General features: G+C 47.1%; 3 protein-coding genes across 8 annotated transcripts in view; 1 reads left to right on the plus strand and 2 right to left on the minus strand.

Moving 5' to 3' along the window:
* Nucleotides 1-364, minus strand: part of LOC1277436 (myb-like protein I) — a 70,814-nt gene extending 70,450 nt beyond the window's left edge. The window contains exon 1 of the mRNA XM_061662047.1: nucleotides 36-364. The gene's annotated coding sequence lies outside the window, so the exon portion shown is untranslated. The remainder of the gene's footprint in view (nucleotides 1-35) is intronic.
* Nucleotides 365-2,243: 1,879 nt separating this feature from the next.
* Nucleotides 2,244-23,853, minus strand: part of LOC4578347 (dedicator of cytokinesis protein 9) — a 91,374-nt gene continuing 69,764 nt past the window's right edge. For 4 of the 6 annotated variants that reach the window (XM_061662038.1, XM_061662039.1, XM_061662040.1 and 1 more), the window contains exons 3-12: nucleotides 19,515-19,631; nucleotides 19,067-19,401; nucleotides 17,923-18,862; nucleotides 11,650-12,337; nucleotides 11,331-11,584; nucleotides 10,931-11,269; nucleotides 7,485-10,616; nucleotides 7,269-7,415; nucleotides 6,107-6,317; nucleotides 2,244-6,039 (exon numbers count right to left, since the gene is read on the minus strand). In XM_061662038.1, coding sequence (XP_061518022.1) covers nucleotides 5,438-6,039; nucleotides 6,107-6,317; nucleotides 7,269-7,415; nucleotides 7,485-10,616; nucleotides 10,931-11,269; nucleotides 11,331-11,584; nucleotides 11,650-12,337; nucleotides 17,923-18,862; nucleotides 19,067-19,401; nucleotides 19,515-19,631 — 6,765 coding nt within the window. In that variant the 3' untranslated portion in view covers nucleotides 2,244-5,437. The remainder of the gene's footprint in view (nucleotides 6,040-6,106; nucleotides 6,318-7,268; nucleotides 7,416-7,484; nucleotides 10,617-10,930; nucleotides 11,270-11,330; nucleotides 11,585-11,649; nucleotides 12,338-17,922; nucleotides 18,863-19,066; nucleotides 19,402-19,514; nucleotides 19,632-23,853) is intronic. The other 2 variants (XM_061662041.1, XM_061662042.1) reach the window with 2 other exon arrangements.
* Nucleotides 13,657-16,213, plus strand: LOC5668415 (UBX domain-containing protein 7). Its single transcript, XM_061657870.1, has 2 exons — nucleotides 13,657-14,188; nucleotides 14,261-16,213. The coding sequence occupies exon 2, from the start codon at nucleotides 14,271-14,273 to the stop codon at nucleotides 15,912-15,914; it is 1,644 nt and encodes a 547-aa protein (XP_061513854.1). The 5' UTR covers nucleotides 13,657-14,188; nucleotides 14,261-14,270; the 3' UTR covers nucleotides 15,915-16,213.

Consider the following 23,853-nt stretch of genomic DNA (forward strand, 5'->3'; position numbering starts at 1 on the left):
GTGACGGGAAAAATAGTATCCAAAAACGCTCGTACCTTCACTTTTTAACCCACTGGTGGTGGGGAGAGGTTCACCCTTTCTTAACAGTAACAATCAGTGAGCAAAACAATCGAACAACTATCTATTGTTTCCATACACTGCACTCCCCTGGGGGTGAGAGGGCCCACACCACATCCACACCCACTCTTCTGCTGCACAACCACCCTCCTCACACACACACACAGAAACACAGACAAGTGCCTGTTTGTAACACCACTTCTACCGTCACTGTTACCGTCTAAGAGCGACCGGACCGGAGCGGGTTCACCGAAAGAAAATCCGACCGACCAGACACTCTCGTTCTGACTGAGCCGTGCCTTTGCCTGCCCGCTGGTGGAAAGCCTTCCCGGTGGCCACAGGCCACACACAAATACGCAATCCAAGTAGGCACTCCATCTCTCTCTCTCTCGCTCCCGGTTTCTGAAGAAAACTCTGCTCCGCCGCCAAAGGACCGTGTGTGCGAGAGTGAGAGAGAGGGAGCGAGAGAAAAGCTGGCGTAAGAAAAGAACGGCACTGTTCCGAGATTTGCATTGCGTATTGCTCTCCAGGACATGTTCCGTATGTGTGTGTGTACGCCCGGGAGTGGATATTGGGAACGAGAGCCAATTTTCCGCAAACACACTCTCTCCCGCCGATCGATCGGTGGCAGGTGTATTGGGCGCCGGCGCAAAAAATCGGGACGTCGCGAGGGCCCGAAAAGTTGCCACCGTTTGTGTTGGTGCGCTCTGCTGCTTTTCGGAGGGCGTCCTCTGTTTTTTTAACCCTTCAAAGAGAAGGGTAAAATTTGTTCCAAAAACTAAGGATATTATGTCATATTTAATATGTGTTTAAGCATTATTCTTTCGCAATAAATTGACTCCTGATACTTTTATACTTTTTTACACTTTTTTTATTTACTTTTTTGTACTTCATTACAGGGTTTCCCACGATTTATTGGTCAGTTTCCTTGATTTTTTGGTGCGTTCCCTTGATTTTTTGATCGTATCCCATAGATTTTTGGTTCGTTCCCATAATTTATTTGTATTTTCCGATTGGATATCAATACAATTGGACCAACAAATTCTGGGAAACGGCCAAAAAATCGTGGGAACGCACCAAAAAATATGGGAACCTACCAATAAATCGTGGGAAACCCTATATGCCTCAACTTAAAACGGAATGCTGGAGTCAATAGCTTTATTTAGTATAATTTAGTATAATTTAGAGTTTTTTCAATCATCATTACTATTAAAAAATTTGCAATTTGTCTTGTTAATTATGAAATTAAGTATAGTAAGAAGCGTGAACATTGAAATCCCTTTTAATATTACTCTACTCCACGTGCGTAAATAAAAACATTCAAAGGTTAAAGGACTTTTGACAACGACGAAAGTGGTGCTATTTTACAGGGATGCGCGAGAGAACAAAAACAAACTCGCTCTCGCTCTCGCTCTCGCTCTCTCTCTCACCAAAACCATATCCTTTCCTCTCCGCACCCGCTCCGGCCGAGCAGGGAAAACAGTCTGCCAATGGCAACTCACATCCACACACACACACACAGTATGTGTGCGAGGAAAATGGCAGCTCGAAAGGATGGACGCATTTTCCAACACATCTCACCAATACGTCTGTAGGTATTGGTACGCGTGTACGTACACATTCTCAACATTTTATAGAACTCACAAATCAGTACAGTTGTGTGTGAGTGTGGGCATAAAAAACAAGGCTCGAAAGGATACCCTCACCCATACCAGCATGTGCTGCGTTACTGCGGTTACCCGTAAACACTAACAAGCGCACAATACACACAAGTCTCACTAAACCCCACACATGCAAACCGCTAGCGGAACCGTGTGCCTGTGTGTGCGTTGTTGTGGTAACAAACCTTCCGCCCCCCGGAATCCAGGACGCAACTACGTTGCGGACGAATAATTTTACATCGATCGATTGCGGGTCGAAGAAGAGCAGGCGGTGAAAAGGGGAAGGGGGAACATGCACTAACACATACGGTGAGATACGCAGTCTCTTGGCGCGTTACGCACGGCACTCATTTTCGTAATGGGGGTTTTGTTGGATATGGGAAGCACCCACCGGCGGAGAGCACTTCCGGCCGGATGTTAGGCTACCTGTGTGCTCATCTCAACGTAAATAAATTAAGCTATCTTTAGGCGAATCGGATGTTTTGCTCTATCAAACATTAAAACCAGGGACAAACCCGGAACCGCTAATGTAATCCAGGAATAATGATCCTACTATTGTTTATTTGATTTAAAGCCACCCTCTGTGCGGTAACGCGAGTGCAAGGGGGAAGGTGTTGCTGCTTCTTGAATTTGAATTGTATACGCAACCACCGGCTACGTTATGACGTTGAATTTCATACATTTTTTGCTGGTTTTGACTATTATTATCACTATTTTGTGAAAAGTGTTTGTGTATAATTTGCTGTTTGCTGTTACACAATATTTCGCGCATTCTATTCTCATTCCCGTCTTTCAATATGACCTACTTAATTTCTAGCGTCTGAGTAATTCCTGTTCCAGCGTCACGGTGTTTTGCTTTTGATCGTTTGATCGTTTGTTATTTGTTACAGGGGGCCATAAATGAACGTCTCCGCCCCATGTTGTACGTTTCAAATAGCTTGTGATTTTATCCTTCTCTCCCTCCCCTCAATAAACGATAGTTTATAAATGGACAAATACACACACACTTGTGTTCGGGAGGCAACAAAACAGCGACACACGTAACACATAACAACGATACAGATAGAGCGCGCGCGGTCAAACACCGGGCGCGCCTGCTAATCACATTTTGCGCACGCCAATTTGTGCGCACTACACGTGTGGTCCACTGAGAAGATGCTTGATGCTTAAAACACAGAGACAGTGCCTTTATGGCAGCGTATAGAATGTTTAACAACAAAGCCTATTAATACAATACAATGCCATACGATATAGAGCTCTTGGTTTTTTTTGTTGGAAATATTCATAAGTGCAAAGCTAGCCGCTGGCAAACGGCCTTCAACGGAAAACAGAAATCGTTATGCGCAATAGCGTTTAAATATTCACACATAAACATAGACGATTATTTTCGTACAAAGCGGATGAGAAGGAGCGCGAAGCTGGTTCTGACTAGTGCAGTCCTGTAGATTCTAATTGGGTGGTGGTTTAATTGGAATAGAAGAGAATTGGAATAGAGTGCAGTCCTGCAGATTCTAATTGGGCGGTGGTTTAAATTGGAATAGAAGTAGTAAACGAACGTCTTACATACTCACAGTAATGGGAAGCAGCTGTTGTGTTGGTTATTTTCGAACTAATGTTTCATAAATAAGCTTCTGCTTCTGCTTGCTCCACAATCGTACACTCGTACTCGTTTCAATTTGCTACAATTTTTGTTTACAGTTTCTTGCATTTGCGCTTATAAAAGAAATTAAAACAATATTAAAAGATCTGTTAAACCTATCAATCCTAGAACTCACTACCCAAAAGTACACACCTTAAATAAGTGTCTTAACTTTCTCCTTTCGGTCTGTAAACTATAATAGTGTCACAATTGGCATTTCCACCTTACGCCGTCTCCCTCTGTCGGTGATTTGGTGATTTGGCCATCCGGACAGCTGCTTACTATGGTGTTTTACCTTACTGTTTTGTGGGGGGCTGAAGCCAACGTTGTGCCTGAGGGCACACGCAGCAGCTTCACTTTCGCTACCATTATAAACTATCTACTTAAATTAAAGAACAAAAGTGTTTCCTTGTGACACTGTATTGTTTGCGTAGATGCGTTATTGTTTTGTTTTGTTTTTCTATTTAAGTTTGTATAGAGACGAACAGGATGATAGTAAGATGGTTTAAAATTGGTGCAAAAACGGTTTAGTAAAAACACGTGTAAGATTCGATAAAATTGAGTCGTTTGAGTAGTTTTCCGATTAGTATTGGCAGTCTTTGCGTACGGGGGTTTTTTAGTGAACTACCGCTCTACACACAGTACAGGAGAGGAAACATTTTGTTATACGGGATTTTCATCTGAGCGAGCTGTTACCTTCAAAAGGGATAGTTAATATGTATCCGTTTTTTTTCCTTTCTTCTTCTCTACAGTATAATGGCTGTATGGCTTGCGTATGTGTGTAAGCACAATCTTACCAAAAAGGGTAACAATAATTAACAAAATCTTAAACGTACAGGAAAATCATTACATATCATACATACATACACACAAGAAAGCTTTGCGCGTGATGCAGGCTGGGTATATTACAAATCCCACACCTTACGGAGATAGAGAGCGCAACGCGGGATTGCTTGTTTTTCTTTTTGTACGGTCTTCACACAAACACATGCAAGCTTACAATAATTCAGGACGACAACAACAATAACAATAAAACTCTACTTCACTTACACAACGCAAAATATATATGTATATATATATGTACAGCGACAGCGTTTGGTAAGAGGTTTGCCAGAGCGCGTTCCAATATGATCTTTCGATTCGTGTTGTTCGTTGGCTGCCCCACACAAAGCACACAAATAGGACCACAAAAACTGAAACTAAGTTATGCGAGGTAAGTTCCAATTTGAAAATGGCCCATCAAACGGGATCGATCGAGCAGGTGCGCGGGCGATCGATTGTTTGAGGCGCATTTTCTCCCTAAAGATTTGAATGCCTTTAATTAGTGTTTATATGTTTGTTTTCTTTGTTTTTTATCTTAATCATGATACTTTGTCGTTCCCAAAAAAACGTGATGTGGCGGGCGTGTTATCTATGTTTTTGTTTACTGCTTCGTGATGTGCGCTTCAGATACGGTTGAGATTCGTTTTGAACGAAACAATTGTAGTGTTGTTGTTGTTTTTTTTGTGGATAAACTGTTTACAATTTAGAAGTAATGTCGAGAAACATTGACCCCGCTAGGCGGTGAGCTTTTGAGAAGTTTTGAATGCTATAGTATGAACAATATCTCATACATTATTAGTATTAGTTTAAAATATTCAATCGAAACCAACGACGGTGTAAAGCCTGTTTTTTTTAAATATACTTTACGAAACAACACGATCTACATACGGGGTAAAAAATAAAACCCAGCGCAATGAGAGTATTACTTTTGACTTTAGTTTAAACGTGGATAAAAATTGACCTCTACTTGGTAGAATTTCGGCGAATCGTACCGAGTAAACTTACTCATAGCTTTGTGGCAATGCGCTGTGCTCGCTGCTGGCGGGAACCAGCGTGAGCGTGAGCAACATTGTGTCAGTGGATTCATCTATGCCTTGTGGTACGTGTGTGTGTGTGTATGTGTGTTCTATCCCTATATTGTTGTCTATTCCTCAAACCCACCCGTTCGGGGTTCGGAGTATTTAATTTGATCGAAATTTTTGTGCATCCCTTTAAACGCTCAATGCTACTGAAACCAATTTCCACCGACCGACGGGACTTAGGCAGTGCTGGAGTTCGTTGGTGCACCGCTGATCGCACTGAACAGGGCCAAGCTGTGCCGGTGCGCGTTATTATTCCCATCGTCCAGCGGGTACACGATCTCGCCCAGCAGATCGCTCAACGCCGAGCAGAGGTTTTCGTAGTTCTCCTTCAGCGCGTTGTGGTACTCGCGCTGATCGGACGAGATAAGGTTGGCGTTGATTTGCAGGACCGTGTAGCAGATTTTTATAAAATCGCTGTAATACAATAAAAAAGAAACAATGAAAGTGACTCGAAATTGGACTATGATTGTTGAGAATGCGCACCGGAACACTTCCTTCAGATCTTCCACCTTGTCCAGTGGGTACTTTTTGGTGCTAACTTTGGCCGGGTCGAGAAAGGCGGACGCGTACGCAAGCGGGCCAGCGTTTACCGTCACCGCCACACTGCCCTGCAGCCGTAGCTGCAGCTTCTTCAGATCGATCGGACCCATTACGATCTCCTCCAGCTCGGCCACCTTCGTCTGCATCTCGTCGATCGCTACCTCGATGGGGCTGAGCTCGAGCGATTGCCGATCGCGCACCGGGATACGCTTCAACACGTACGGAAAGCTGTGTAGAGCTGCAGTGGAATGGGAATTTGTATTAAATGCCGTTCGGGGTTCGGGATTAAGTGCCGTTTTGCTTACTCGTCAAGATCGTTCTTCGTTTCCACTGATCCTCTACAGTGCCGTGGGCGGCGCCGGACGGTGTGAACGGTGTTTCGTACATGAACGTGTCCACGTCATGGTTTTGCTCGAATTCCGTCGGTCTCATTTCCAGCTCGTCCTTGCAGAAGTAGGGCGTTACGTGCGTCACCTGAATGTAGGCAATCTTTGGATCCAGTGTCGACTGATCAACCTGTGATATGGAGGGAGAATTATTAATCAATTTACCTTCCAGTGACTGTTACACACAGTGCTGCAAGATGTCACTGTCAATGTCATAGAAAAAAATCTGACTGAAACATTATCTATGTCAGCGTCACGTACTCAATTGTGATAACCAGAGGTTTGTCACTCAAAACGATTGGTGTGGCCAATACATGCTTCGTGATATTTTTGCGACCATTGAGTGGTCAGTCACATTGTCATGACTTTTTTACTGTGATCAGTCCATGACAAATTCCGGCTGAAACAAAATTATGTCAGCGTCACGAGCTCTACTGTGATGATCAGAGGTGAGACTCATACAGTTGTTGCAACCATCACATGCTTGATGACATTTTATGCAGGTTACTCTTGGTCAGTCACTTGGTTGCGACATTTTCAGCCGGTGATCATCACGATAGTTATGAGAGATATGCGGTGCTTGCAAGTGATTCCATGAAACAAAATGAGCATACTTTCTCGCTCTGTTTGACCCGACAGACAATCAAAGCAGACCGAACGAGAAATAATGCTCATTTTGTTACTTGTGTTCCGCCAAATATATTCCAAGAATGTCGTGATTATCACCGTGATTATTACCAAGTGTTGGATGCTGAACAAAATGTCATCAAGCATGTGATTCGTCCATCAACTGTTTGAGTCTCACCTCTGATCATCTCAGTTGAGTACGTGAGCTTCGTTTTAGTCATGAATGTTGGTGACTGGAATAGTGGAATTTAACAGCTCTGATCACAACAAGAAAATGTCATGATTATGCTTGCGCCGACATTAAGCTCAGCATGTCAGTCCGAGTATCGTGTTTGACTCAAGCAATCGCATGACGTTTCCGGCATGTCATGACGCACTTTCATTGAGTATCAGCAATGATCATCAAGCTATTACGGATATGTTCATTGTTACTTCTAATGCGTGCTATACTTACAGGTGCCGAGTCTTTCAATATCTTAACATTATCCGCCCCAAACTTGTCCCTGTACTGCTTGTCCAATCGTTCGGAAATTTCGCTCAGCGACGTCACCTTTGGCTCCTTGTAAATGTACTCCACAGCGTTTTCCTCCTCAAAATAAAGCTAAAATTGCGAGAAAATTAACCGCTGATATAAAATAATTCGAACCATTACACCAGCGCACTCCCTTACCTGACTGAAGAAGATCACACGGTAGAACCGACCCAACAAACGCTTGCCCGACTTGTTGAACTCGATCACCCGTGTGTACGCCTGCGCCAGATGCTCGTAGCACTGCGTCAGCCCCGGATAATCCCGCCGCGATTCCAGTATCGGCAGGATCAACCGGTACAGCTCCCCGAGACACTCGAGCCGCTCGGCCCGATCCAAATAGTCGGCACACTCCTTCAACCGCTCCAGCAGAAACTGTTCCGTGTACTGCGAGTCCTGCGTGCCACTGTCCAGCTTCAGGCCCTTCTCATCCCGCGGAATGTTGCGCGAGATACGCCCGAACGATTCCGCCCCAAGCGCCACCGGGCAGCAACCCTTCAGCTTGAGATACTCCGACACGAGCGCGGCAATGTGCAGGTAGCAGCAGGCCGCCTCGGAGATGTTTCCATTCTGCAGATGGTTGTTGGCCATCGTCGTCAGCCACGTTTGGCGCAGCTCGGGCGTGGAAGCGTACGAGTTGGCGAGCGAGTGCTGCAGCTCCAGCAACCGTTCCGGGTCCATGTGGTGCGCCTGCATCTGTGCCGTAGCCATCAGCACGGTACGCACGCGGCGCGTCAAATCCTTCACCTCCATCGGGAAGCCCGTACCCTTCATCGCCTTGTCGCTGCTCGCGTAGTTGTTGATCGTGGACAGCGACTCCTGGAAGCGCGCATTGTTCAGCCCGATCACGTTGCCGATCATCTGCGACACGGAAATGATCACCTGCAGATGGACGCGCGTCAGCCCCTTCCGGCCGCTAAACTCAAAGTTGCTGCGCATCAGCAGATACAACACGGCGCACGCCTCCTGCCGCAGGCTGGCCAGCCGGCTGTCGCAGCACTTGAGCAGCTCGTACACCAGCTGGCCGCACAGCACGGCCGTACCCTTGAACAGGGCCTGCGAGAAGTTGTTGATGAAGGCGCGCAGCGCCGCAAACACGTGCTTGGAGAGCGACTCCGACTGGCCGAGCTGCAGGAAGCGCAGATAGACGCGCGCAATCTTCGGCAGCACCGTGCCGTCGAGCATCGACTCGCGGAACTGGACCGAGTACAGCCCAATGCAGTCCAGCACGATCAGCCCGATCTCCGTCGCCAGGTTCGACTCGTACAGGGCCTGCTTGAGGCGCCACGTTTCCTCGACCAGATTTTCCCGGTTTGCCGTGTGGTTCAGCGTGCCCGACTCGAACCCGGCCTCGCCGCCGTTCGTTGCGCTGGGCGGCAGAACCCGCGCCGGCAAGGTGCTCGCTTTCGCCGCCTTGCTACTCTTCGCATCGCGCCCCCCGTCCGCCGGCACCTGGACGTGCTTTTTGCCCACGTACCGGAAGTACAGCAGGCACAGATCGAGCACGGTAAAGAACTGTACCGTCTCGCTTTCGGTGCAGTTGTGCCACCAGGCGATCATGTGCTCCGGCGCCAGATGCTTCACCACGAACAGGAAGCTGACGAGCAGATCTTTGGTTTCCGTCACGGAAAACTTGTCCGTCCGCTGGATGATGGTGGGCTGCGTCACGCTCACCGACCGGGCGTGGCTCGGGCGGGCCGAGTTGGCGTACGACGAGTCGTTGAACTGGTTCCGTATCACCACCGTACCGTCCTGCGACAGCGTGGAGCACTCCGAGTTGAGCGAGCTGCTCGAGTGCCCATTGGACAGGGCGGCGGACGCCTGTCCCTGTCCGGCGATGGCCGCCAGAAAGCTCGTATCCTTCAGATGCAGCGACGAGCGGATCGGGCTCGTGTACTCGATAAACATCGTCACCCGGTTCGAGCGGGACTTTGGTGTGCTGGTTTGGGAGGCCACGGCGGACGGTGTCGCCGTCGTGGGCAGCGTGGGCAGCGAGTCGCGCGCGAATACGTAGCTACTGCTGCACGACATACGGTTGGCACCGACCGGGTCATGGTGTTTGCCCTTCCGATCGGTCCCGTCCGATATGCGGTTAAGGTTCTCCAGCACAATCCCCAGCCAGGGCACGTACAGCATCGCCAGCCGGCTCTGCTGGCCCTTGTTCTGGTAGCGATCGTCCAGATCGTGCTTGGCAAGCAGCTCCTTCAGCGTAACCAGCCCCAGCCGTCGAATGTGGTTCACCTCGTTCAGTGAACTCTTCACCTCCTGCAGCAAAATGCCCACCAGGAAGTGTTGCCGACAGTACTCCTCCGACAGGCAGAACTGTTGCAGCAGATCCGGCGCCCGATTGTTGGGCGTTAGCATGAAGGGCAGGTTCAGCGGTACGTAGTGCTCGTGTGAACACACCTCCCGCAGGAAGCTAAACTTGTACTCGTGCAGGATGCGCGAATCACCCGGTCCCCACCGGTCCATATACACCCGTATCAACCGAAACACGAACCCGCGGTCCATGAACGAGAGGCAGCGCTTCACAAACACGGACAAGCTCTGGTTGAGCTGCTCCGTCTCCATCGGCAGGTCCTTGTGGCGGGAGTTGATGTACGGCACCAGCACCTGAAACAGTGCCTCGATGCGGCTGCAAAACTCTTTCGGAAACCGCTCGTTCCGCTGCATCTTGATGCGCCCGGTCGACAGCAGATACTGCGCCATGCTCTTCACAATCACCTCGAAAAAGATGCCGGAAAACTTCAGAAACTTGTTCACCACCAAAAAGTCCGTATTGTTCGGGTGGAGCAGCGTGAGCAGATGCCGACACAGCTCCCCATGGACGGTGTTTTGCTGCGCGGTCGGCGAGCTCCCGCCCGCCGGCTGGCTGTCGATGCGGTACACGTACTTCACGTACGCACTGAGCAGCTCCTTGCGCTTCGCGTCCTCCGCCACCATGTGAAAGAGATTGACCAGCAGGCGTATGATGTTCAGGCCCACCTCCTCGCTGCCGGTCGCCACGAGCAGCGCAAACAGCTGGTTCAGTATGGTGGGCAAAAACGTGATCAGCGAACCGATCTGTATCGCGTGGGCCGCCTTCAGGATCTTGCACGTTTCCGTCGTGTCCGGCGGGGCGATCGTTTTCGTGTGCTCCAGCAAGCGTTCCGCGTGCAGGAAGAGATTGTGCAGGTGCTGGTCGGTGGTCAGCACGGTCGAGTCGAGCCGCAGGCTGACGGTGAAGATGGGCCGCTGGTTGTCGATCCACTGCACATCCGGACCGGCGTTCTGCTAAACGAATGGGGAATGGTTTGTAGCGGATGGACGGGCAATATTTGGGAGTGTGGGAGGTTGTTGTTTTTTTTACAATAAATACACAAACCACAGAAAAGAGAGAGAGAGAGAGGGAGAGAACATACACATGGAAAAAAGGTTAGATTTTTCTACCAATGTTAAAGGGAGAGTCCTTGCGGATACGACTCGCCGATAGACGAATCGTAACGTTATTAGTATGTGTTAGCATCATCAAAAGACTATCATGCAGACTAAAATGCTCGAGTCGCTGGTTTTGTATGCGCTTTTGCAGGCGGAAAGTGACAACTTACCCCTCTGCCCAAACCGAGCGGCTGGATCGACAAATAGCCCACTGGCAGGGTGGTCGCCACCGGCAGACACTGTTCCTCGACGTTGATTTTCCCTTTCGCCAGCAGGGGCACCCAAGCGAACCCGACCGCCTGCTCGGTGCTGGTAGTGGTGAGGTCTTTCTTTTTCGCAATATTGCACGACACGTGGAAGAAGGAAAACAGCAAATGATGCTGGGGCGTAATGTTGAGCGGAAGGCGCAGCTTGATCTCCTCGTACCAGGTCGGGCTGGTGTTGTGGTGCAGCACCGGGCAAGACATTTGCGAGACCAGCTGCTCCTGCCCGGGTCGTCCGTAGATACACTGAGGGAAAAAAGGAAAATTGTTAAAATTATCATCAACGAGCGCAGCAAACAATGCTCACCTCAATCGATTTGGCTTCGGCCGTATCGCTGTCGCGAAGCTCCACGATCACAGCCAAATTACGGGCTCGGGAGAAATGCTTCTGACTGTCGTAGTTCAAATGCAGCGGATACACAAACAGATGGTTCACAAAGTGTACGAAGGGATGGAGGTGTTGCTCGGAGCTGTTGGCAAATTCCGTCACCTCGACGGTCGGATCCGCGACGGGTGGAATGGGGAACGGATTTAACGGTACCAAACTGTTTGTAAGGCAGTCTGCAAAGGGAGAAAAATAAATCATTAAACTGTATCCTTACAGAAAACCTACCCCAAAAACTTACTGTTGGGCAGTTCGTTCAGTGCTTCAATGTAAATCTTCAAGGAGCCCGGTATCACAGTCAGTTTGCTGAACTTGTCCGGCTTCCTGTACTCGGCCAGCAGCTTCAGCAGCTCCTCGTCCTTCAGCTTCGCGCCCTCCTGCCGGTAGATGGCCGGGAACTCGTACGACGTGTCCAGATCGTTGCTGTACAGCTGAAACAGTGGCCGGGCGGCCCACGCGAACGGCATCCGATAGTGGCCACACTTTTGCGCGTACTGCTTGATCGTCTTCTGCAGCTTGCACAGCACCTTCGGGTCTTTGGTCGTCTTCAGGTACGGCTCGACCGACGGATTGATGGCACCCTGCAGTATCTTGTCGATCCGCACCACGATAAAGATGTCCGCGTGCGGTACGGTCACGTTGAAAATGGCTTGCCTCGCACGGGCCAGCCACTCTTTGGTGACCGCCGCCGAGTGCAGCTCGTCACTGTGCGTGTCACATTTGGTGCGGCCCGGTTTCAGCGTGCCGTTGCCATTGTGGTGCGCTTTGTTGGCCGCGTTCGGGGAGGCACAGACGGGCCGCTCGGCTTTGCAACTGCCGGTCAGCAGTTCGTGCACGTGCTCTTTGTTGAGATCGAAGTAGAAATTTTCGCTCAACTTTCGGCCGGCTCGGGCATCGTACAGCGCCACGCTGGTGAGGTATGGTTCGATCTGTAAAAATAGATATTTATTTTGTTTTAAAAGGGGACAGGAAACATAAATAAACTAAATCTGTTATTAAAATTAATTATTATTTTAACTAAATTTAAACCATAGCATGTTTTATATAGAACCGAGGTCAGAGTCATATTCAAATTGATCGTGTCGTGATCACCACTGTTGCCCTCTGTTGGTGGCTAGCGTTACTAATGAAGCAGAACTTGATCAATCGTTTTTTTGTTTGCAAAAATGTAAAATCTAAAGAAATCCCTTTATGAAATTACTCCGCTTGTTAATATATGGATGGTTGATATCTTCTAAACACCCTTATTTAGGGTATTTGATTAAATCTATTCATCACAAATTGATATAAAAAGTAAAATAAATCAATAAATTCAGTGTCCATCTTCCCTTACGACAGAGTGTCCGTCTTTCCTGCTTTGGTGTCAGGATGTTTAAACCACTAGAAAATAATGTTTTTTTATTGGTTTCATTCCCGTTCTGTCGCCAGTTTTTTGCTTAATAATCACGACAACTTATTCAAGACATAAAACTTCCGAAAATATAAACAATACAAGTTACAGAGCAAGATCCTAAACTAATGCGGATCCGTAGTTAAATTAGATCCGCAGTAGATTGAAAACTAGTTATGTTCGTCAATTTGCATATATTATGTTCTCAAATGTGTTGTTTTACTTTAAGTTTGGATGCTGCATTGTTGAATTTTTGAATAATTACCTTTTCCATGCATTTATGAGAAGTTTCTATCTAACCCGCAGTGACCGTCTTTACCTACCTTCCCCTATCAATTTTATAAAATTTATTCATAACTTCATCTTTTTTTTTGTCCTGTTAGTTAGGTTATACAACTTTTTTGAAGTGTTTGATTTTTGTTTGGAAAAAAAACTATTTGAGCAATTTTGATGTGTTATAAAATATATTTTGTTCAGCTATATCATGAACAAACTTCATTCGTTTACATAAATTATATTTTTAAAGTTTATTTTAGTTAAACAAAGATATCCAATAAATCACATTTCAGGATCCTTCCATTTTTGAAAATATTCTTGAAAAATATATGAGTTCAACTACTTTACGGTTTTATCTCTGCCATAACATATTCAATTAATAAATATACTAGTTGAATAAGCTGTAGCAAAGATAAAACCAAATCCCTAAAAAACAATCCAACGAAATGAATCGTTTAAAATCCAAACAGCTATTTTGTCCGCAAGCGATACATTTTGATCCATAGTCAGACGGTAAAGCCAGTGTGAAAGAGAGCGCAGCCGCCGAAAGAGCACGGCACATCGGTGACAGTCGAGCAGTCGAGTAGCGGCACTCGAATGGCGCGCGCGTTCTTCTAGCTGTCATGCTGCCGTCATTTTTTGCCACTTTTTTCCCTGACGATGTCGGAGTCGGTTTGTTTCACGCCAAAAATAAAGTGGAAAACTCATCAGCAAAGTGTGTAGAACGGTGGTGGTGGCAGTGTGCATTTTCCGTTTGGCAATTGTTTTGAACGCGGAAAGTGCTGTATTGCCGCAGGTTGAGCGAGTATGGCCGTGGGTGGAAACCATTCGGTCATCGTGCGCTAGGGCAGTGTGTGCGTGTGGGACTGATTTGCCGTCGGTAAAATCGCGGAGCATCCATCGTGGTGCTTTGTCCGGTTGTGTCCGAAATAGTGTGATGTGTTTTCCCTTCTATCACAGCAAAATGGTATAAATCTGCAGTGTTTTATCGCCGGACAGTTTTATCGTGAACACAGCATAGAAATACGAATAAATCACAGCAGCCCAGCTCAGCCCCATACCAGAAGCTGTACCGGGTGAACGAGAGCTCTCTACTTTGGATGCCGAACAAGCGGTAAGCAGTATATTTCCCACTTTGAAAACGAATTCAATTAGCGTCAGACTCTTGAACCTGATCTTCTTACAGCTCATTTTAGATGGCTAGCAAAGAGAACGTGAAAGCGCTGGTTGAAATAACCGGCCTAAAGGAGGACCAAGCGACCAACCTGCTGACCGCGTACAATGGCAACCTGGAGGGAGCGATCAACGCGTTCTACGAGAATCCCGAAGGCATCCTGAACCCGGAACCGGCCGTCGTAATCGACGACGACGACAGTGGCTCGGGACCGTCGTCCGCACCGAGCGGCCGGGCGGCCCTCGTGCACGACGACGATGACAACGTTCGCGCTCCGATCCCGCGCAAGACGGAGATACTGCTGCCACAGATCGAAATGAACCGTGCCCGGATCGGGAAGCGACGGGCGGCCATCATTACCGAGGTGCCGTTCCGCAACTTTGAGCTGGAGGGCCGCATCCAGGAGCAGATGCTGATGCAGCAAGACCAGGGCCCGTCGGCGAAGAAGGTGACCCGGCTCGAGGCCCTCTTCATGCCACCGTTCGATATACTGTTCTCCGGTGGATTCGACCAGGCACAGCGGCACGGCAATTCGGTCGACCGGTGGCTGCTGGTGAACTTGCAGGACGATCTGAACTTCAGCTGCCAAACGCTGAACCGCGATCTGTGGTCGGACGCACGGCTGAAGGAATTCATGCGCCATCATCTGGTGTTTTGGCAGCAGTCGAACAAAACGACGGACGGGGCCAAGTTTAAGACGTTTTACAAGGTCCGTTCCGAGCCATACATTGGCATGATTGACCCGCGAACAGGCGAGGAGGTACGGAATCTGTCCGGTAACGATCTGTCGCCGGCGCGATTTCTCGAAACGCTCAAAACCTTTCTGGTGGAGAACAAATCGCCCCACGGCAAGGAGATTAATCTGAACCGGGCGTACCAGCTCGGCATGGGCGGCGGCGGTCCCTCCACGTCTTCGAACGGTGGTGGATCGGGCAAGAGTGTCACCCAGTACGGGGCCAGCAGTAGCGGTCAGGGAAGTAGCAGCAGCAGCAGCAGCAGCAAAGCACAGCAGTCGTCAACCAGCAGCACAGCCGCCGGATCGAGCAGAAACCGCTGGGTTACGGTTATCGATGACGATGAGGATGACTTTCAGGAGATTACGGACAGTGAAAGTGACAGTGAGGAAAACGACCGGCCACCCCGGCCAACCGGCAGCAGCAGCAGCAACAAACTCGCCGCCGACGTTCCGAAAGCGGGCTCGTCAGCACCCGCCTCGCCTCACAAACAGAAGGAAGCACCGGCAACGGAACAAGCAAAGAGCACAAACGCGCCGTCAACCAAGTGCAGCGACGAAGAACCGGCACAACATCCCTGGGAAAAGGATGACCGAAGTCTTCCGACGCTCGACGACGAACCGGCTGCGCCGGTGCTCAGTTCCGATTCGGAATCAAGCCTGGCGCCGGATCAGAAAACGCGCATCCTGCTGAAAATGCCGGGCAACGTGACGGAGCGACTGTTCTTCCGAAGTTCCCGCACGCTCGAGCAAGCGATCGCGAAGCTGCGGCAGAAGTACGAGCAACACTGCCGCCCCACGGACGCGACGGTCGATGTGCGATTCTTCTGCCAGGCCATCAAGTCGGATCTGGCTGTGCTGGACACTTCGAAAACGCTGCTGGAGCTCAAGATTCACCCGAACGCTGTGATTCACGTAACGACGGACGATTAGAGTGCGGCAGGCAGAGGGGGCGCGTTTGTGCTGTGCAGTGCCGTGTATTATGTGTATTGTGGAAATGTAATATCACGCTGCAGATAGCATTACAACCACCATCCCCTTCTTCTTATTCTCAATCTCCCGCGCAACTTCCTTCTGGAAGCGCTTTCCCACTTTCCCTTCCTCGCTCATGCATCGTTCCAGCCCTGGGGCCCGTGTGCCGTCTTTTACAGTTAAGAGAGACTACAGGACGTGTAAATGATGGAATTTTAATGTACCGTGTACTTGAAAATAAATTAAACGTATTAGAATTATTTGCGGGTTTGAGATACATTACTGGTAGCAGATATGACGTCCGAAAATGACGTCCGACTGGTCGCAGATATGACGTCATAGCAGATATGACGTCCGAAAATGGTAATAAGATTCGTGTTGTATGTCATGCTAGGGTCTTCGTAATTCAACTTAATAAGAAAAACATGCGCAACGCTTAATATTTGCATAGGTTAATGCCGAATTGAATCGTCTATTGGATTCTAAAAATGAATCTCGCATGACGTCAATCTCATAACGAACTTGGATTTAACATTAAGAGGTTTTAGGATTCATCAAACAAGTGGAATGTGTTACGATTTGATATATGAGTTCCATTTATCGTCTGAACGAAATTGTATGTGAATTTTTAAGGTTTGGTAGGTTATTTGTTCGATTTTTGTTTCAAAATATATAACTTAGGTGGTATACAGGGTTAAATAAATCTTATTTTGTCATGCAAATTTTTTAGTGGTTTAGCTAAGAAATCCATTCGTTTGGTAGCCAGGTAAAACTGACTTTAAATCATATTATGTTGTAACAGATTGGGCGCATTACCATGGAATTTTGCAAAAAGATGAACAAAATGATAAACATTACTTTGTAATGTATACGATTTTTTGCAAATTTTTTGTTTTTTTCCTATGTATAGAACAGGGGTCTCCAAACTTTTCAATTCGCGGGCCGTATTGCTTCGTAAATAATGTTGTTGAGTGCCATGGCCTTTTTGACGTTAGTTTTGGTAATGAGAACGTTTAATTCTCGTTTTCATATGAAAATACTTAATGAATATTTTAAAATTCAGCATTTTTTTATAGTAACTTGATTTTAGTCATGATTTAGTAAAAATTATCCTTTGCAACATCACTGCGGGCCGCATTATAGGCTCTCGAGGGCAGCATGCGGCCCGCGGGCCGTAGTTTGGAGACCCCTGGTATAGAATAATGTATTGATATCCATAGATTGTCAAAAAATCGACAATATAAATGCAAATTATCATAGCCACATATATTTTATGTATAATGCGAGCTTTCAAAACGTCTAATATCCAGCAGATATTATTTAAAATATTATCTAAATACGTTGTTTACATGATCGCTTTTCAATTAAGCATCTTGTTGAGAACAAAGCTATGCATAACATTTAATTGTTGTTTTGACGATTCAATGATCAAATCAAAGCAAAACAATGAAAACACAACAAGAAATCAACCAAAATTGTATTAAAAATCATTATGTTCATTATCTTTTAGTTAGTTAATATTCAATTACACTTCCCTTGTGGCCATGGCTATCATATATGATCGCCATCCAAAATGTAAATAGAAAGTGTTTGGCCCCCAGGGATACACAAACAAAAATGGTCTGGCACTCAAAGTGTTAATGAAAATAGATGATAATGATAATAATAATGATGATTTTGGCATCCAATGGAAATAGTATGATTTAAGTATTCTAAACGTTTGTAAGAATATACTCCCGTCGTACAAGAAAGAACCGGCTGCAAGACCGGATGTGTTTCAATACCAGAGCTCACCAATCCCACCATACGCAAAAATGTGTGTTGTGCCTTAGGCAAAACATAAATCATCAAATGTCACCCAACTAGTATTTTAAATCAGCGTGAACGCTGGTAAAATGTGAATTAAATAATAGGATTGGTCTAAATAAAACTTAACACTTCGGTAGTGTAATTCCCCGCAGTGACCTACCTGACAGAGCGGCGCATCCGAATCCGGCACCGGCGGTCCATTCACCCCATCGATCGGGCCCAGCAGCCGGAACCGTAGCGAGTCGCACTTGATCAGAATGCGCTGCCCGAACTGCTCCCGGTACGGTTCGATGAACGCTTCCGACCGGCTCAGTGCGGCCGCACTCGCCGCTCCCCCTGCCAGTACCGACGGTACCGCCCCACCGCCTCTCCCACCACCACCGCCGACAGTGCCGCCCGACTGCAGGTAGAGCAGCTGCTGCCCGCCGAACAGCCGCTTCCGGCTGTCCCGCCGGGCCTGCGCGATCGATTGGTCCGTTTCGCGCGCGTACCGATTCAGCTGCGGGTTCATGCTCTGCTCCAGCCCCTTCAGCGTGCCGTACTGCATCGTGCTGCACGGGCTGGCCGGCAGCGTGGCGGTGTTGGCGTTCGCGGTGGCTAGCGGTGCCGCCGCCCGTTCCAGCGACGCGACCCGCTTGTCCTCCTGCAGCTTGTTCTGCTGCAGCACGGACGAGATTTTGCGCAGCCAGTCCTCCATCTCCGCCTCGTCGTCCGCCGCCAGCGTCACCGACTTGCCGTGCTGGCCCTCGTTCATCTTCATCCGCAGCTCGAAGCAGAACCGGCCCTTCTTCGGGTTCGGCACCACCTCGGTGCAGAAGTCCATCACGATCGTGGCCTTCGCCTCCGCCTGCTTCTCGTCCTTGTGCAGCTCGAGTATGTACGTGCCGTCGATCTCCTGGCGCAGGTAGCAGTACCGCTTCTTGAACGACTTCGACCCGATGTGGGCAAACATGCGGTCGGAGTTGGTGTCCGGGCCCTTGAACAGGTAGCCCTGCTTCGCGATCGTGTCCGCCTGGGAGCGGGTCATCTGCTCGTCCAGCCGGTCCGGATCCGTGTCCACCTCGTACACCTCCTCCCGCAGCTCCTCCGAGGGTGATATTCTGTGGGCGAGTGTGAGATCCATGGGGGTGGGGTGGGATTTTTCAATCGAAATAAAGCGAACCGAAACAATTAGCAACGAGAATATGAAACGTTGGAATTTAACATAAAAATAAAGCTTGCTTAGATTAGATTGACATTTTGGTGTGAGAGAAATTTCGGGATTATTTTTGTTGCACACAAACACGTCGAAAAAGGCGCCTTACCGTGGCAGATCGTAACACGTCCCGCCGTACTTGCTGTACTTGTAGTGGATCAGATGGTTCGGCGAGTTGTACGTGTGCAGGGCCTGCCGGGTAAGCAACAGTCCACCGATCGCCGTACCGCCGCCGGAACCTGCCGACGATGATGACGACGACGACGCAGACGACGTCTGAGATCGATTGCTGGTCGGCGTACCGTTTTGGCTGCTTGTCGCAGAGTCCGCCCCACCGTTACTACGTTTGCTCGACCCATTGGTGCTGGTGGTGGTGGCCGCTTGCGACACGTGACCGGGAATGTTGCTGTGCACGGTGCGGAACTTCTTTGGCTGTAGGATCTCCTGCGATGGTGTTGGAAAGAGAGGCAAGAGAAGCAAAACACATTGAGCGTCATTTATATAAAGTGCAATTTATTACGTGCCAGCCAGAGCCAGCCAGCCCGCTATATACGTACCGATACGTCATCGTTTGGATAAAGCAGCAGCTCTCGCTGCGGATCGTTCTGTATGAGTGTCCGGTTTTTCACCACAAACGCCTCGAAGTCGATCGGTTCTACTATGATCGGTTTGGTCTGAAAATGGATGGGAAAAGAGGGTGGCAAGGTAAGCATTTTTCGGCAATCTCGCGGAGCGAGGGTTTAATTTAATTGAGCCCTAAAGGTGAATTTAAATAATGTTTCTTCTGCCCGCGATCAATTATGTGTTGTTCTTTTCTTTCCTTTTTTTTGCATTATTATCCCTCTCCTCTCCTTTCACTAGTTATATGCTGAACGATGATGGTGGTGGTGCACTATGGGATTACCTGGTTTACCTGGAGCCACACCAAAGCTTCACTTTTGCTCGCCTCGCCTTTTTGATTAAGGACGAAAAGGCACAACACACGCGGCCAGGTCGAGCAATCATTAAAGCTCGAAATTGAAAATAAAAATCCAATACGTAATAATTTTGCACCATCCGACGAGGGCGCGCGCGCGACCGAAAAAACGGTAATGAAGGGCTCGGTGTGCGATGGGGTTCAAACTATTTTCCGTTGCAGCTTTGGCCCCCTCGGTTGCGATTATTTGCTTCAGCTTCGGACGCATAATTTTCGCCCATCAAAAAAGGAGTAAAAAAAAAAGGCCAGTCCCCCCAGCCAGTCGTTCAATCTGGCGTCCCCTTGCGTCCGCACAAATCGCACGACAAATTTCGTTCTTTAGCCCCGCACAGACACACTGCACAGGCGATTATTTCCCTTTGCCCGTCTCTATATCTTCTTCTTTTTCATTGTGGTTGGGATTTTATGCTGCAAAGTGTATTACATTTCGCTGCCAGCTAAATCGATCAACAACAACATCACACACACACATACACATTTAGAGAGACGCGCCGCAAGCGAAACTACGTGGAGAATAACAATAATGATAGTAATGATAATCATACAAATCTGCACCATATGCTACGGTTGCAAGCTACGGCGGTGACGGGTCGGGGTACGGGCATGGGACGCAAGGAAATGCATCCGGTGCATCCGGGGATAATCGGAATTTTTCACATGGAATCGGGCTGGAACAACAGTGGAGCAGCAAGAACCTTTCTTTCCTTCCTTTGCGGCAGGTGAGAGGTTCGTCGCTTTGAGTCTTCTGTTTCTTTTCTTTGTTTTTTCCTTCCAAAACTGTTATTCGCAGCGGCGGATCCTGCTTCGTCCTTGCGCCCGTGTGCTAATTGTTCCTACAATGATGTTCATTATGGGGTGTGCAAGCGATCGCTGATTGCAAACTCGCAGCCATTCATCATCGCGCTATCGCGATTGCTTTGCAATATATTTTCGTCGCAGCCAAAAACAAAACTAAAGGCTCATCGCTTGCACATACACGCACACGCACATACAGTTTGAGGGGGGGCAATAAAGCGGGGGATGGGAAACGCGCATGCTAATAATGATGCTGTGTGATCGTAATGATTATGATATACTGTGGCCCAAGGAGAGGTCCGTTTGCGCTGCGGGCATCGTGAGCGTAATAATGATCACTACTCTCTCTTTACGCCGATTGAAACCGATCAAAAGGATCAAAAGGAGATGAAGCACGGTGTGGTTTGATACTGATCGTTTCGTAGATCGGGGTTTTCCAACTGGGTTTAAAGGTTTACCCGATTAACGTTCACTAGGATCTTGATGGGGGGAGATATGGAAAATAAATCAAATATGAGGGAGAAAGAATGTAAAACGATTCGAAACCGAACCGAATGCACGGCACCTGGAACCGATCAGCTCTACATTTATGATCAAACATGCATTATATGTCATCTCATATTTTTCCTTTCCGCTTTCGTGTGCGTGTCATAACAATGGAACCATAATTTTCATCACATTTCCCGATATGCTAAAACCGCAACCAAGATGGCCAGCTTAGCTGTTGTTGTTGGCGGCGGTGGGCAACAATAAATTGTTAAAACATTAAAACCATAATTGATTCCCATCCCTTGCTTTCAATGTCTATAGGGCGATATTGAGGGGGGGGGGGGGGGGGGGGGGGCGGTCCCCGAGTATTGAAGACGACCACATCCCCGTATCCCGCGTCCCAAGACAAGACACAAATTGGTCACTTTCTCATGAATAACGCAGTGAGGCGGAACGTTGCGGTTAGAAGTGAAATGGGCAGCAACAAAAGCGTTGCTCGTTATCTAAACGAATCCCCACTTGTTACTCTCGTGTGGGGGTTCCACCGCTCGTACGACAGAACCACAGGCATTCCATTAGCATGTCACGGTTGTTTCAGTTGACAACTACTGACGATACGATGCAAGAAGTTAACCACCATTGAGTTTTCTTTGTGCTTCGACCTTACCCGTGGCACTACAATTAGTTACGCCATACAGTTGGCGTAACACACACCACTTGGCGAACATTATGTTGCCAGCTATACGCACCTTGCCCGAGAGAAACAGAGGGAGAGAGACCTCTTGCTTGGAAGGAAGCTATGCGTGGGTGTGTTTGGGTATGTCAAACTCTATCGTAAAAAAGGTCTCCGTATAAATCATCGTTTTAACGAGTGGATAATAAGTGTAATTAGAATATTACGAGCTTGACACGAAAGATAACGTGTTTTTGTTTGAGCAGTAGCTCTTTTTTATGTTTACAATGTTCCTAGCTCTTTGTTTCTTTATTTTAGTTAAGTTCAATTTCACAGGACGTTTTACATTTACATTTATATTATTTAGAAATAATACTTGAACTAATTGTTCGAACCTTATAACAGCAAATTAAGACAGTTCCATCAACAAAGAATAATATTTTTAGCAACAGCGAAAAAAAACATTAACAAGTTTAACACTAAATTATTTTCAGCTTTGTTTCGTAACAAATTTTGAATGTTGAATGTGTTCAAAGCATGAAAAAACTGTTTGCAATGTAGTGCATCGAATAGATTGCAACGCAATGCAACGAAAATAGTATTCGAAAATCAATTCTCACATTACAAATCTTTTCTTTCATTAAAACTAAGCGATAAAAAAGGCAAAAGCTGCATGTACACAATATTAAAATACAAAGACATATTTATACATAAAAAAGACGGATCTTTACATTGAAAAATTGTTTTTTTGCGTACATCAACTGTATTCATATTATTGTTGGGAAGTAGGGCATAGGGCTCAAACTAAATAAATGGATCTGTAGTGAATGCGACAAACCTACTGTCTATTAGATAAACGCTCAAGCTGAAGCTGGCATCGTAGGCCATTTAAATGTTCCTATCTATGTTACCGTAGTAAAACGTTCGAAGAGTGTATTTACCAATGACATGGATAGCGATAGATCAGCGACAGAATGGCTTGAGCCATTAAATCAGTTCTTTAAAATATTGTAAATTAGTTAACCAACGTAAGCTATGATCAGTTAATTTGTGTTCCGTTTGTGCAACGGCCAGACTTTTCAATTGAAGAGATATTACAAACGAAGAATTGGTGATATCAGGGCTACAAAGACTTGCCCGATATAATAAGGAAATTCATAAAACATGTGCCACTCCGTAGTTAAATTTATAAGTATGAAGCTATTCAATTGAAATAAGAACAAACAAGTACATTGTTGGTCTGCATATTCGTTAAAAATATTCCAATTTTTAAATTCAAACGTATCTCATTCCCTTTGAAACGCTTGCAGCGCATTTTTAGTCATGAAATAATCAAATGAATAACAAATTTTGCTATTTTAAAATTTATTTCTCAACTAATACAATCAAATATATAAAATAGAAAAAAATCGCTGTTCTACTACTAGCAATTTATTCAAAAAATCTCAATTTTGTACATATATTTCCATTTCCATTTTCAGCGTCGATGTTCATACTTCAACTTTGTTTCAAAATCGCAACAAAGACAAAAAAAAGTCCAATACTTGTTTTATTCACCTTTGCAGAAAAGCTCATACTGCTCTAGGCTTAACATCTTGTAGCATTCAGACATAAATAGATCGTACCTACACACGGTTAACTATCGCAATCCACCAGAAACCCAGGCAAGCGGGTGCGGGGGGTGTAAAATTATGGACCATTGTATTCACCACCCAACGATCGTACGATCTTCGATCGGCATTTTGTGGTGCACCGTGATCGTTTCTGCTAGGCGCCCTTTGATTAAATTGTAGCCCGGTTCTTCTCTACCGAGCAGTGTAAAAACGCCAATTCCATGCCACACACACACACGCACACACATAGTTAGCGGGCTGTGCGGGTGAAGAATTCACGTTTCACACGCCACCTAATCGATGATGATGCTAGTTTAGGAGGGAATTGGCGCCAACTCTCCGAAGAGCTA

Source organism: Anopheles gambiae, chromosome 3 (genome assembly GCF_943734735.2).
Source record: "Anopheles gambiae chromosome 3, idAnoGambNW_F1_1, whole genome shotgun sequence".
Classification (NCBI taxonomy): Eukaryota; Metazoa; Arthropoda; class Insecta; order Diptera; family Culicidae; genus Anopheles; species Anopheles gambiae.